Source organism: Bufo bufo, chromosome 1, assembly GCF_905171765.1.
Source record: "Bufo bufo chromosome 1, aBufBuf1.1, whole genome shotgun sequence".
Taxonomy (NCBI): Eukaryota; Metazoa; Chordata; class Amphibia; order Anura; family Bufonidae; genus Bufo; species Bufo bufo.
In genome coordinates, this window is record NC_053389.1 from 488,736,895 (window position 1) to 488,752,981 (window position 16,087).

Below are 16,087 nucleotides of genomic sequence, written 5' to 3' on the forward strand. Positions count from 1 at the left end.
GATGCAGAATGGCCACGGAACGGGGCCCCTGTATTGCGGATCCGCAAATGCGATCCGCAATACGGGCTTGTGAATGCGCCCTAAGGATAAGGGTCAACCTAAGTGAATAACCCCTTGAGAAAAAAGGGGCTGCTTTCTTCCAGAAACCTCACCGCACCTTCCCACAGGTTGCGTTTAGCGTTACAGCTCAGCCCCATTCCCCTTAATGAGGCAGAGCTCCGATACCAGACACAACGCTGGATAGGTACAGTGCTGGTTCTGTTTCAGGAAGGGAGTGATCAGAAATTTTAGACAGCATCATTCCCAATGGCATTCAGGATTTGTTAGCAGTCCAGGCAAGTGAAATCAGTATTCTAAAAAGCACTTTCATTTCCGTGTTCAAGTCAGCTAACATACAAAGCTGAAGTGGAAGTAACCATAGTGATGCATGGAAATCTGAAATCTGAGTGTGCCCATTGGGAGTTATCAGAACGACATCCTTTCCAGTTCATAGTAGTTTGCTGCATAAAGTGAGATCAAAGACTCTTGCGCAGTGATGAGGTGAAATAATGATGATCGCCTTCTACACGGGCCGACAATCGCCTAGATCATCGCTAACGAGCGTTCATAGTATCGCTCGTTAGTGATTATCTGGCGGTGTAAATGTACAGACGATTACCTTCGAGTATGCGGATCGTTTGTGTGTACACAAAAATCGACGGCTGCCAGCAGCAGATCGTGCTGTGTAAACGAGTCAGTATGGAAGAGTGATGGCATTATTGATCGCTCCTCCCCGTACTCTGGAGGAGATCGCTGCATGTAAATGACTGGTCTCCTCCACCAGCAGATTGTCAGGAAGGAACGCTTCCCTCCCGATAATCTGCTGCTCCATTGTCCCATGTAAAGGGACTTTGACACTCTGGGTCACAGTCAATTTTCTTATGGGGGTTAACCGGCACAAGAGCATTCATTGATCCCCAGGACCCCGTACTAGTCATTCGAATAAAGGCACTGTGACATTTGCAAGATATTGGTCCATTGACAGCTGCTGGCCATACACGCTGCTGTGCAAAATACTGTCCTCACATTGCTATGATGATCGGTGGAGACCCCAGAGGTCAGACTCCCATCACTTCAGATATTTCATTTCCTTTTCCCACTCGTACACTCAGCTGCTTTTAAACTACTTGGAAAACTACAGTTGCTAAGCTTCACCTAAGGGTCCATTCAGACGTCCGCAGTGTTTTGCCACCCGCATATTGCGGACCGCAAAACACTGACGCCACACATCGCCAGCACTTAATAGAGTATTCCTATTCTTGTCCGCAGCTGCAGACAAGAATAGGACAAGCTCTATTTTTTTGCGGAGCTTGTATCAGTAGTTCGGAGACAGCACATCAGGGACAGCAAATAGCTTTGAATTCAATCTTTATTTTGCTATTTTTTTGCGGAGCCACGGACCGGAAATGCGGATGCGGACAGAACATCTGCATCCGCATCTTTTCCGGCCCCATTGAAAATGAATGGGTCCGCACCCGTTCCGCATAATTGCGGAACGGATCCAGACCCATTCTACAGACGTGTGAATGGACCCTAAGAAAGCATTCAGATGACCATGTTTCTGGGTCCGCATCTGTTTTTCCATCATAGGGCCAGCCATGTGTGGTCTGCAAAATGCGGAATGCCCATGGCCAGTATCCGTGTTTTGCGGACCATAAAACATATGGTCGTCTAAATGTAGCCCAAGGCCTCTTTCACACGGGCGAGTTTTCCGTGCAGGTGCAATGCGTGAGGTGAACGCATTGCACCCGCACTGAATCCGGACCCATTAATTTCTATGGGGCTGTGCACATGAGCGGTGATTTTCACGCATCACTTGTGCGTTGCGTGAAAATCGCAGCATGCTCTATATTGTGTGTTTTTCACCAACACAGGCCCCATAGAAGTGAATGGGGCTGCGTGAAAATCGCAAGCATCCGCAAGCAAGTTTGGATGCGGTGCGATTTTCACACATGGTTGGATGAAGACCCGATCATTATTATTTTCCCTTATAACATGGTTATAAGGGAAAATAATAGCATTCTTAATACAGAATGCAAAGTAAAATAGCACTGGAGGGGTTAAAAAAAATAAAATGAAAAATGAAATATTTAAACTCCCCTCATCCACTTGTTCGCAGAGCCCAGCGTCTCTTCTTTCTTCTTCTTTGATGACCTAGGAGAAAAAGGACCTTTGGTGACATCACTGCGCTCATCACATGGTCCATCACACAATGCATCACTATGGTGATGGATCATGTGACGGACCATGTGATGAGTGCAGTGATATCACCACAGGTCCTCTTCCTCCTGATCATCAAAGAAGAAGACAGAAGAGAAGCCGGGCTGCGCGAACAAGTGGATGAGGTGAGTTTAAATTTTTTATTTTATTTTTTAAACCCTCCATCCATAATTTACTTAGAATTCTGTATTAAGAATGCTATTATTTTCCCTTATAACCATGTTATAAGGGAAAATAATAAAATCTACACAACACCGAACCCAAACCCGAACTTCTGCGAAGAAGTCCGGGTTCAGGTCTGGGTACCAAACATGCCGATTTTTCTCACACGCGTGCAAGACGCATTAAAATGCTTTGCAGTTTCGCTGAAAAATGTGCATTTTTCCGCGACACACCCGCATCCTACCCGGCCCTCACAAGCGACGCCCATGTGAAAGAGGCCTAAATGTGTAAGGCTTTGTTCACACTTGCATTGAAGGTAAAATAATAGACACCACCATTTTGAGGTAATTGGATCGGTCGGGCCCCGTTGGTGTCTGCCATCTGATAAATCTGTCAGAGCTTGTACTCTTTTATCTGCTCACAGGACGCAACAGAAAATGGAATCAATGAAAAGTTTTAAATTGATTTTTAACAATGCAGTTTTTATTTATGGTCAATGCTCTGGATTAAGACACACAAAAAACTAAAAATCTATGTAAGAAATGTACAGAAGTGACAGCAGCGACCATAAACCTGCCTGCTAACACGGTGATAAAGCGGCACATGTCCAATCTCTTTTGGTAATAGATTAAACACATGCTACTGTATCTCGTAGTCTTTACTCCTACCTTAGAAGGAGTAGGAGTAAGAGTAGGAGTTTTGCTGCTCCACCTACTGACAGTAAAGGGTAATGCAGTATAAAGATGTGCTGTATTATACAGGGATGCTCAACCTGTGGCCCTCCTGCTGTTGCAAAACTGCAACTCCCAGCATGCCCTAATAGCTGTAGGCTGTCCAAGCATGCTGGGAACTGTAGTTTTGGAACAGCTGGAAGGCTGCAGGTTGGGCATCCCTGGTATAATATATATTAAATATGTGGGATAAAATGTTAAATATAAAAACGTAAATAAATTAAAATTATATGACAGAAGATACTGACATTGACTATCACAAATGTTATACATTTCTGCACATCTTTGCGTTAGCTCAGCTTTACATACCTGTGGTTTCTGATCATGTTGTGCATATGGAGTGTGCATAGGTGTCCCCCAACTGACAGTTGAGGATGAATCTGGAGGGCCAAATCTTGGGTACGCCTTACTTAAAGGTACATACGTGTCCTGAAATAAAAGAGCAAAAGTAAATTTAAAGGGGTTTTCCCAGGAGTAGAATATTGATGCCCTGTAGCCTCTTCATTGGACTGCCACCAAGCAGATATTGATGACCTATTCTCAGCATAGGTCATCAATATTTTAATACTGGAAAACCCCTTTAAATGAGGGAAAAATACATTCATAACCAGTATGGAATTTAAAATGTAATATAATCCTAATATAAACCAGTAATCTGCAGAAAGTAAGCTCACATTAAGGTGATGTTTCACCTTTGCAGCAAATTTAAAGGGGTTGTCCCACGAAAAATATTCTAAAGTTTTCAAACCAGCACCTGGATCTGAATACTTTTGTAATTGCATGTAATAAAAAATCTGTATAGTGCCACCTAATCTTTGTTTCTTTTCTTATTTCTTTGACCTGCTCACTGAGATGGCCGCACATGCTCAGTTTCATACTTCAACAGTCTCCTGAGCTATGATAGGGAGAGCTGAGACACGCCCCCTGAGCTACAGCACAGAAGACACTCCCCTTGAGCTGCCAGCTTGAAATAAATCTAGCAGAGCAATGAATGAGGAGATCTCTGGATCCATGTGAGGTACAGGACTGGTCCTAGCTTTGTTAGAAAGAGATTGTCATGGACTATATGATGTCTGATTTTCATATTTTACATTATTCATGGGATAACCCCTTTAAAGGTGTTTTCTGGGAAAAGAAAAGTAAGTAAATAAAATTACTGAAAATACTTAGATATTGCCGGTACTTTATTATAAATATATTCCCAAATATTATAATGGTTTGTTTTGTCTAGGAAACAATCAGGGAAAATAAAATGGCTGCCGTCCTATTAGCACATACAAAACTTGTCCTAAACACACATCAGGACAAGTTACTTCACAACACTGAGGTAAAGAGCTGCCTCATCCTCCTCTCTGCTCTGCTTGTCAGGGATTAGGATCATGACTACAGATGATAAGATCTTAAACCAAATCTCTGTAGGAATGGAGTTCATGAGGAGACATTAAGTATAGCGAGGAGGTGGGGATGTGGCTAATGAGCAGCAGCACTTGTATGCAGTCTCCATTGCCACAGTCTGTCCTGTCCGTCCTCTCTGTACTTCATGTCTCCTCATGGACTCCATTCCTACAGAGATTCAGATAAAGTTCTTATCATCTGTATTCAGGATCATAATCCCTGACAAGCAGAGCAAAGAGGAGGATGAGGCAGTTCTTTAGCTCAGTGTCCTGAAGTAACTTGTCCTGCTATGTGATTAGGACAGGTTTTATCTGTACTAATAGGACAGCGGCCATTTTATTTCTCCTAATGATTGCTCCCCAGACAAAACGAGCCATTATAACTAATGAACGGTATTTGGGAATATATTATAATATACAGTACAGACCAAAAGTTTGGACACACCTTCTCATTCAAAGAGTTTTCTTTATTTTCATGACTATGAAGGCATCAAAACTATGAATTAACACATGTGGAATTATATACATAACAAACAAGTGTGAAACAACTGAAAATATGTCATATTCTAGGTTCTTCAAAGTAGCCACCTTTTGCTTTGATTACTGCTTTGCACACTCTTGGCATTCTCTTGATGAGCTTCAAGAGGTAGTCCCCTGAAATGATCTTCCAACAGTCTTGAAGGAGTTCCCAGAGATGCTTAGCACTTGTTGGCCCTTTTGCCTTCACTCTGCGGTCCAGCTCACCCCAAACCATCTCGATTGGGTTCAGGTCCGGTGACTGTGGAGGCCAGGTCATCTGGCACAGCACCCCATCACTCTCCTTCATGGTCAAATAGCCCTTACTTTCAAAGTATTCCCAATTTTTTCAGCTGACGGACTGACCTTAATTTCTTAAAGTAATGATGGCCACTTGTTTTTCTTTACTTAGCTGCTTTTTTCTTGCCATAATACAAATTCTAACAGTCTATTCAGTAGGACTATCAGCTGTGTATCCACCTGACTTCTCCTCAACGCAACTGATGGTCCCAACCCCATTTATAAGGCAAGAAATCCCACTTATTAAACCTGACAGAGCACACCTGTGAAGTGAAAACCATTTCAGGGGACTACCTCTTGAAGCTCATCAAGAGAATGCCAAGAGTGTGCAAAGCAGTAATCAAAGCAAAAGGTGGCTACTTTGAAGAACCTAGAATATGACCTATTTTCAGTTGTTTCACACTTGTTTGTTATGTATATAATTCCACATGTGTTAATTCATAGTTTTGATGCCTTCATAGTCATGAAAATAAAGAAAACTCTTTGAATGAGAAGGTGTGTCCAAACTTTTGGTCTGTACTGTGTGTATATATATATATATATATATATATATATAATAAAGTAATATTTAAAGTATTTTCATTTTCTTAATTCCCGGAGAACCCCTTGAAAGGTGTTATTTGGGACTTTGATGACCTATCTGTAGGATTGGCCATAAATATGACATTAGTGGGGGTCAGACGCTTGGCATCTGCATAAATTAGCTGTTTGAAGAAGCCTCAGTGCTCTAGTGAGAGCCATGCCCCCTGCATTACTTACCAAGCACTCATACCTTAAAGGGGTTGGCCATTCTCTGGCTACTATTGACCAATGTGTATTTAAGATGAATATATGGCACTTACTAATATAGTCTTTGTTGAAGTTCTGTGCCGTTTGCTGTATTGAATGAGCCATGCCCCCTTGGAAAATCTTACGTGCTGTCTGCATAGAGGTCCTGTCCATAAGATGGCTACTGATGGAGGGTCACCAGACACATCCTCAGAATCTGCCATTCAAACACATTGCACCTGCACTAAACTCTCATGTATTTGAATGAGTGAGTGATTTGCCTGTTTACATGACCCTCCATCAGCAGCCATCTTGTGGACAGCACAAAAGACTTGGCCAACAAGGAGGCATACCTTAGGATAAAAAATGGTACAGAATATCAACAAAGGATAGAATAACAAGAGCCATATAGCCATCAAAAACACTTTGATAAACAGTTACCAAAAAGTGGCCAATCCCTTTATGAAGCTGTTGTGCCTGGTATTTTAAAGTATGGAACAGTGCCAGGTACCGTACATATTAAATGAGACAAGAGTTCCACATTAAACAGCTGATCAGATGGGGTATCAGGAGTCGGAGACCCACTAATCTAATATTGATGACCTATCCCTAAGGGCCCTATTACACTGCAGGATTTTTGGGTCAATTATTGGGAACGAATGTTCATAGGAACACTCTTACCTGATAACTGGCCCAAATAATTAAGCAGCTGATCAACGAGAAAATGCTGATCTGTCTGCTGATTGGCGTCTTTCTCAGGATGAAAGATGCCAGATTATGGGCAGCAGAGCTCCCCGTGTAATCAGGGATGTGTTGCCGATAATCAGTAGATCTGAATGATGAAGAACCTACTGCAGTAGAGATCATTCCTCCCACATTTCGTTTGTATCGGCCTGTGTAATCAGACCAATGTAAACGGGCACCAGATCACATTCATTGGCGCTCGCACTGCCTGAACATCGGACAGTGTAATACAGGCTGGATAAGCCATCGACTTTAAAGTCCCAAAAACCTCTTTAACAAGCACATTCGAAAGTTGCACCAACAGCAATTCCCTAATACAACATTCTTATCAGAGTCCATTTTGTCACAAGTGAGAGCGGTCTGATAATGACACCAGTATTCCCTCCCTCCCGCACACGTAGGGGTCTGTATGATTGTCCATGGCTGCATAAATGACAATAGAAAAGACTTAAGTTGCCCATTCCCATTAGACTAAAAGTTATTGAAAATTCATGATTTTAAACAAAATGATTGTTCATTGGGTTGAATTTAACAGTGAGCAATCATTTTAGCTTTTCCAGGATCGCATGGAAAGAAATTATTTTCACTCGATAGTCAAACAAAAGATCTCTCACTATTACAAAATTTTTCTTTAAAACCATCTTCATCCTTCGCCTGGTGTGCTTGGAAATTTTGAACGAGTGTAATGGCCAATCTAGACTAAAATGTGTATGGCTCTGTCTGCGAAACGATCATTTAGGCCTCATGCACACGGCCGTTGTGTGGGTCCGCATCCGAGTCGCCGAGCCGGGGCCGCAAAAGTTGCTCTGTTCCGCGACCCCGCTAAAAAAATATAACATGTCCTATTAGGCATTTATATTGACGGAAGGCACATGGGCGGCTTCCGTTTTTTGCGGATCCGTGGTTTGCGGACCGCGAAAAACTGAACGGTCGTGTGCATGAGGCCTTATTCGACAGTTCTACATAGTACTAATCTAAAAGGCATGACCACCTTTATGCCATTCTCCATGTTGTTATTGAGGCTTTCTTCTCTAACAGGTTAGGGTAAGCCCTACCAGAACAGAATACTGGGATGCCTGCTGCAGATGTAGACGTAGCCTTATGCGTTCCTCAAAATGACAATAGGAAGAGGTGCACTCTATGTTCACGTATTGTACAATTTCTTTACCTCATCATCAGAATCTCCAAGCTTTCCAAGATCTAGTGAAGGTACCCTGTAACCAAAGGGAGATGTTATCAGAAAATAACAGCCTAAAACCAAATAGGGTAAATGGAAAATTTACTTCTAAATTACTTTCTATTTTCAAGTGGAAGATCTCTGCTCCCTATAACCTTTATTGCGGAGAGCAATGGAAGTTAGCATGCACCTTCTGCTTTACAACCCTGGGGCAAATTTTTAAATCCGATCTAATAGAAAGACATTGTAAACTGAGACTATTCAGTTTAAAAAGCTGAATTGATAAAAAAAAATGGCTGCACACATACAAACAATAGAGCTGAGAAATGGGGATCATTCTAAATGAAAGTGGTATTATACCTACTATAAATGGAAAAATAGGAGCTCTTAGCGCACATTTTGATCAAACTTGTGTCGGGCCCATCTACCAGGCGCCAAGGTGGCTTCCACAGATGGGTACCTAACACTAATTTGCTAATGTACTAGTCTAAATTTTCTTGTAGTATATATTGAGGGTAGCAATTCTTTTAGACTGAGCAAAGCTCATCTGACTGGGGCTTCTTAGCAGACTATAAATGTAGCTGGTTCCTACACTGCCCTGAAAATGTAGGCTTGGATAAGTCCAAGAGAGGCAGTATATTAGTGATAGGGACCTGTCTGCGGAAGCCACCTTGACGCCTGGTAGATGGGCCCGACACAAGTTTGATCAAATATGTGCGCTAAGAGCTTCCATTTTTCCATTTATAGTAGGTATAATACCACTTTAATTTAGAATGATCCCCATTTCTCAGCTCTATTGTTTATCAACCATGTTTGCTTTATGGATATTGTTGAGGAACGGTTGAGATGTATGCATATATATCCATGCATGCCTGCAAACACGTGCGGGCATGTATGGTATATATGTGCATACATTAGACATAGCATCATGGGACGATGTGCGCAGATGTGCCCAGCATCTGCGCACGTCTGCCCATGGTGATCCCCAGGGGCTCATGCTGGCCCCTGTGGGAAATATGTGCCCCCTGATAATGTAGGGGCTGGTGCCCCCTGATAATGTAGGGGCTGGTGCCCCCTGATAATGTAGGGGCTGGTGCCCCCTTATATTGTAGGGGCTGGTGCCCCCTTATATTGTAGGGGCTGGTGCCCCCTTATCTGTGCCCCCTTATATACATGAATGTGGCCCCTTATGTGAGTTATTAATGTATACATGTGTATGGATGTGCCCCAAGCATCAATACACATGTATATTATATATATCCCCCCCCCTCCTACAACTGAAACCAGGTGCATCGGTGTGAATGTGCCCCAAGCATTTGCACCGATGCAATCTGGCTAATTGCATCAGAATGACCGGACAAGGGTACGGTCATCCTGATGGATACAAAGAGCTCAGATTCAACAGAATCTGAGCCCTTTGTTGTAATTATCCTCAGCGCTGCTGGAGATAATTACACATGATAGAAGAAGGGGAGAAGCCTCTCCTCCTTCTATTATGTGCATTCCGACAGTGCGACTACTATCGCACTGTCCGGAATGCGAGGTGCAGCAGGCGGGAGATCAAAGGGTTCTCCCGCCTGTCTGCAGCGCGTCCCCGATGTGCTGGCCGGCGCAGTGACGTCATATCACTGCGCCGGCCCACGTGGATGAGGGGGGCGCGCGCGCGCCCCCTGGTGGCGCGGGAGTGCGGGCCGCCGGGGGATAAATATCCGGCGGCCCCGGCACTCCGGGGTCTTCATGTGGGCCCCCACCTAGAAGAGGAGCGCGTCCTGCGCTCCGGGAGTCAGGGCCTCCCACGTGGCTGACCGGACCGGAATAGGAGAGCGCGATCGGCGCTCGACAGAAGTGCCTGGCCGCCCCCTCCTGAAGGACCGGACCCAGGAGAGTGCGTCCTGCGACCGGAGCAGACCCCTGGACGACCTTAAGTATCGCCCCCCTTATTTACCCCTATCCCACCAACACCCCTGGTGACCCCTAACCCTTCCATACCCCTCTGTGCCTCACCCCTAGTAACCCCTGTATTGACCCTGTCCCACCAACGACAGACACCCCTGGTAACTCTCACCCCTTGGTACCCCTGGTCCCTTGTCTGACACCCCTCGGTACCCCTGGTCCCTTACCTACAACCCTGAGACCCTGATTAACCCCTGGTTCCCTGTGTGCCTCCTCTCCCCTAATTAACCCTTTCCCTGCCAGGCATTACCCCTGGTATCTCTCCCCTGGTCCTGTAGAGCATGCTTCTGCTCTGCAAACAAATCCTTTTAACCCTTCGTTAACCTTGTAGGGACAGTGAGTACAGACGGGTGGGATTGTTAATATACTTGTATGTGTGAATTGTATAGTTAGTTTATGGGTGGAATATGGGAATGTGTTAGTGTAGTTAGAACCGTATTAGTGTGTTGTTTACATATTGCTGTGTGCTGCTATAAATATATATATCTATTCCATTGATATAGATATATATAATTATAAGCAAATATTAGACTGTTATAGTGTGTTAATAAACACCGTTATATTTATACCCTTTTGTGTAGTGTGTACTTGTTAGCGGTAGCGAGTTAGTAAGGCGCATGCAGTTAGCGTAGTGATTTAGTGTAAGGCATAGCAAAGGTATTGTTATTATATAAAGGCATAAATGGGCGGAGTTATCACTAGATGGTTCCTCCCATTTATGAATATTAATCATCGATATTTGCATAAATATTGGTGATTAATATTCCCCCTTTACAGATATGCACCTGTGACTATGAATATGAATGTGCTAGTTTAAATTTCTTGTAGCAGTCTAAAAAGCTGTCAGTCAGTCTAAAAACATTATACCAGCTATTAGTTGGCTTAGTTTGCGATTTTTCTTTTGGGTGCAAACCGTTTTCTCTTAAGCCACGCCTCTTTTTCATGAAGACCTACACCTTTTCAGTGAAGCCACGCCCTCTTGGTGGAGAAAGTGGGGTGGATTATTCTTTTTGGCTTACTTGCTTTAAAAATATGTCTAAAATGAAAGCCAAATTTTAGCTTAACTTACACCAGAATTCAGGTACCGCCCCTGTATGGTATTCTACCTCCTCACTTGGGTGACAAGATTCTGAGCAATAACAAATATTATACACTAAAACCACAAGACTGAGCTTCAGCTGGATTTGAAGACCACTCCACTCTGGATACCACCTGCATAGAATCCGTGTTCAGCTTGGAAGATAGCTTTTAAAGTACCAGGATACTTTATCGACGACAAGAAGCCAAAATCCAGTACGTGGATATATATATATTGCCTCTATTTTTTGCTATACACCGTAGAAATCCTCAACAGAGAAGCTGAACTTGAAGTACTTACTCCTGAGGCCGTGTTTCTGAAGCGTGTGACTGTGCCCGCCAACCCTGAAACGTTCAATAGAACAATAAAGAAAGTAAGTGCACAAAATAAAGTTTTCACCCTTACAAAAAGCATAAAAAAACAACAAATAAAGTGGCATACACATGTACAAAGTTTCATAGTCAAGCTGAAGAAAAAAAAAAATTTTTTTTTTACAACAAGCTCAGATGGGTGTAAAATAATAGAAAAAAAAATGTGATACCCACCTTACCAATCCCCCACCGGTCTCTGCTCACTCACAGGGGACATGACCACTTAGACAATCACTGATGCAGGGCTGGCCCACCTTAGCCAGTGATTGGCTCAGAGTTCATTTCTTATGTCAAGAGGGACCAGGATGTACAGAGACCTGGAAGCATTAGAACAGAAGCATTGGGGAATTGGTGAGGTATCACTTTATTATTTTATATTTATCTGAGTTGGTTTTGGGTTTGAGGTCGGGAGATCAGAGATAAGAGCTACACATGTGCCGTCAGATCATGGGATTCAATGAAAACACAAAGTGACAGCTTGCAAATAGACTGATTTTCAAAAACTCCTGTATATCAGAAACGGCTAATCATTTTTAATAAAGACCAACAGAAAAAATCATTTTTAGCCCAAAATGAGTAAAATGCAATAATGAAAAAAAACCGCCTTAAGGAGTCCATAGCCTTTAAAGGGTTTTATTAAAACAATAAAGTGCTACAGTCAGTGTTACATGTTCTCCTTCTTCAGAAAGCCTCCAAAACAACATCGCTGCAGAACTGTATTGATTTAATAAAAGCTTTTAGCTATTTTAGCAATGATCCTTAACCACTTCCCGACCGCCCATTTACTATAAACGTCCTTGGGCGGTCGGTTTATCTGTGAATGGACGTTCTGGAACGTCCATTCAGAGATCGCAGCTTCATCGTGCAGCTGCCGAGAGGGGGGGGGCGCTGTCAGTGACAGCAGGGCACGCCAGGGACCGTTCCTGGGTGTCCCTGCCTTCTAGATCACTGTATACACAGTGCTCAACGAGCGCTGTGTATACAGATCAGGAAGCGCTGTGCCGCTTCCTGTCCCGGCCTGGTGGTCATGTGGTCTTCCATAGACTTCGATCAGCCCTGCAATGGGGCTGTACAGTAGGGCTGCAGTAAACAATTATTTTAGTAATCGAGTATTCTACCGATTATTTTTACGATTAATCGAGTACTCTAATAAAAAAAAATGAATTAATAGACTGTTTTCCTTTATAAAAACTATCAAACTCCCCGCCATCAGTCCCCAACACCCTTCATTCCCCCCAGTTTTTTCTAAAAAATGTTTTTATTGTGTAAAATGTAAAAAATAAAAAATAAAAACTAGACATATTTGATATTGTTGTGTCCGTAATGACCAGATCTATAACAATATCACATGATCTACCCCATAAAGTGAACAGTGTAAAAATGACACTAGTAGTAAAAATAGAATGGGCACTCATATACCTATATGAGTGCCCATTCTATTTTTACTACTATTGTTTTCTGGTGATTGGGTACAACATCTGTCTGGTGCACCTTACCATCTTTAACCAGAGGTGAGCCGTCCCTTACCCCTGTTTTTCATTTAAAAATGACACTAAACAGCTTGTTTTGTGACTTCACCTCCCAAAAATGAGATAAAAAGCAACCAGAAAGCCAAATGTACCCCAAAATGTTGCCAATAAAAACTACAGCTTGTCTCGCACAAAATAAGCCCTCACGCAGCTCATTCAACAAAAAATATAAAAAGTTATTGCTCTTAAAACCCATGACAGAAAATTCCATGTTAGAAAATCCAGATGCAGCTTCTTCCCTTCTGAGCCCTGGCGTATCCCCAAATAAAAGTTTACAACCACAATTGGGTGGTTACTGTATTCAGGAGAAAGAGAGTAGCAAATTGGGGGGGGGGGGGGGGGGGGGATAGTCTCCTGTAATCTTTTGTGAAAAAGAAAGTTTGGGCCCACAGCACCGTTTTCTTGTAAAAAAAAAAAAATGTAAATTTTCATTTTCACACCCAAGTATAAAAAATTCTATGAAACATCTGGTAAGTGAAGTGCTCGCTACACCCCTTAAAAATTTGTTGGGTGGTGTACTTTACAAAATGTGGTCACTTTTTGGGGGTTTTTACTGTGGGGTTACCTCAGGGCCTCTTCAAATGCAACAGGGTGCCCAAAGACCATTCCAGCAAAATCTGTCCTTCAAAAACCATATGGCGCTCCTTGCCTTCTGTGCCCTGTCATGTGCCCAAACAGCGGTATATGACCACATATGGGGTGTTTCTGCAAACTGCAGAATCAAGGTAATAAATATTAAGGTTTGTTTTGTTGTTAACCCTTGATGTGTTCCTGGAAATAATTTTATTAAAATGGGAAATCTTCAAAAAAAGTGACATTTTGAAATGTCACCTCTATTTTGCTTTAATTCCTGTGGAATACCTAAAGGGTTAACAACATTTCTAAAACCAGTTTTGAATAGTTTGAGGGGTGTCATTTCTAAAATGGGGCCATTTATGGGTTGGTTTTATTATATAAGCCCCACAAAGTGACTTCAGAACTGAACTGGTCCTTAAAAAAGTTGACTTTGGAAATTTTCTTAAAAATTTCAAAAATTGCTTCTAAAATTCTAAACCTTCTAACGTCCTAAAAAAATAAAATTACATTACCAAAATGATGCCAACATAAAGTAGACATATGGGTAATTTTAAATGGGTATCCTTATCTTAATGATCACTGTAAAATCTGTTAATGATTTGACAGTGATAATTTTTCTAAATACATGTTATTACCCAATTCCCACCCTTTTTTAGAAAATAAGTCCCTTCTTACCTGATGTTGTCTTTGGTCTCCCCTGTTACGGCCACCCCTCCTGTCGAACCCTGCAGGGCCGCGCTTGCGCAGAAGACTGAAGACTCTCTCCCGGCCGGGCAATGTCCTGAACGCGCATGCCGCCGCGCATGCGCCATGATGACTTCTTCCTGGTCAGTATAGTACAGAGCCGCGAACGCGCGTTCAGGACATTGCGCGGCCCGGCCGGGAGAAAATCTTCAGTCTTCTGCGCAAGCGCGGCCCTGGCGAAGAATCCAGGAAGTGAACGTCGTGCTCAAGGAAGGTAAGTATGAAAAGGGAAGATGAGAATACCCCTTTAAGTAATAAATAGTTTATGTGGTATAACTTTCTGTTTTAAAAGCAGAGAATATGAAATTTTGAAAATTGCGAATTTTTCAAAATGTTTAGTAAACTTGGGAATTTTTCATAATTAAAAGTGAAATATATTGACAAAAATTTATGACTATCATGAAGTACAATGTGTCAGGAGAAAACAATCTCTGAAGTAAAAGCGTTCCAAAGTTATTACCACATAAAGTGACACGTCAGATTAGCGAAATTAGGCTTGGTCAGGAAGGGGGTAAATGGCCCAGTCTAGAAGTGGTAAAGGGGTTTTACCATCACAGACAATTGGGGCATATCGCTAGGATATGCCCCTATTATCTGATAGGTGCGGGTCCCACACCTACACCGAGGACAGAGCAGAGAAAGGTGGTGAAGGGCGCACTGTGGTTGGCTATTTCTATCGGCCCCATAGAAATGAATGGAAGCGATGGCCATGCAATCACGGTGCGCTCCCATTCACTTGTATGGGGAGAGTGCTTAGCAGTGGCCGGACTCCCGGGGTCCTCCAGCCACCACTCTCCCCGCTCTGTTCTCGGTGTAGGTGCGGGTCCTAGAGGTGGAACCCGCACCTATCAGACAATGGGGTCCTATCCTAGTGATATGCCCCCCATTGTCTGTGATAGGAATACCCCTTTAAGGCCCAATTTAATTTCTAATAAAGTCTGTGATGCTTGGTCTAGAGCAGCGGTTCTCAACCTAGGGGTCGCGACCCCTTTGGGGGTCGATCGGCCCTTTCCGGGGGGTCGCCTGAGGCTTCCTATTGTGGGTCGCCCGCACAACGGCAGCGGCCCCTTATCCTCGCGCACAGGAAGTGATGTCCTATCACTGCCTGTGCTTGAAGGAGCCTGACGTCTGGACGGGTAAGTCGGGCCGCCTGTCTGCTGAGGTCCGAGTTTTTTCGTTAATGACACCGCCGCTGAGCACCACTGCCACCAATGATTTAATTGAGCCTGGCTGAGCCTGGCTAATTTTATTTTAATTATTTGGCTGAGCAAGGCTTAATTTATTTGGGGGGACATGAAGCACCGCTGATTTATTTATTTGGGGGACCCTGAGCACTTCTGATTTATTTATTTGGGGGACCCTGAGCACCATTGATTTATTTATTTGGGGGAAACCTGATGCACCGCTGATTTATTTATTTGGGGGACCCTGAGCACTTCTGATTTATTTATTTGGGGGAGACCTGAAGCCCCGCTGATTTATTTATTTGGGGGACCCTGAGCACTTCTGATTTATTTATTTGGGGGACCCTGAGCACCATTGATTTATTTATTTGGGGGAAACCTGATGCACCACTGATTTATTTATTTGGGGGTACCCTGAGCACCGCTGATTTATTTATTTGGGGGAGACATGAAGCCCCGCTGATTTATTTATTTGGGGGACCCTGAGCACTTCTGATTTATTTATTTGAGGGGTACCCTGAGCACCACTGATTTTTTTTTTTTTTTGGGGGGGGGGGGTACTGTGTGCACCACTGAGTTATTTATTTGAGGGGTACTGTGC

The 16,087-nt window shown here is 43.2% G+C and overlaps 1 protein-coding gene across 1 annotated transcript in view; it reads right to left on the minus strand.

Annotated features, from left to right (window-relative positions):
- Window positions 1–16,087, minus strand: part of CAPS2 (calcyphosine 2) — a 120,670-nt gene that overhangs the window by 95,975 nt on the left and 8,608 nt on the right. The window contains exons 3-5 of the mRNA XM_040410028.1: window positions 11,383–11,426; window positions 8,043–8,088; window positions 3,462–3,581 (exon numbers count right to left, since the gene is read on the minus strand). Coding sequence (XP_040265962.1) covers window positions 3,462–3,581; window positions 8,043–8,088; window positions 11,383–11,426 — 210 coding nt within the window. The remainder of the gene's footprint in view (window positions 1–3,461; window positions 3,582–8,042; window positions 8,089–11,382; window positions 11,427–16,087) is intronic.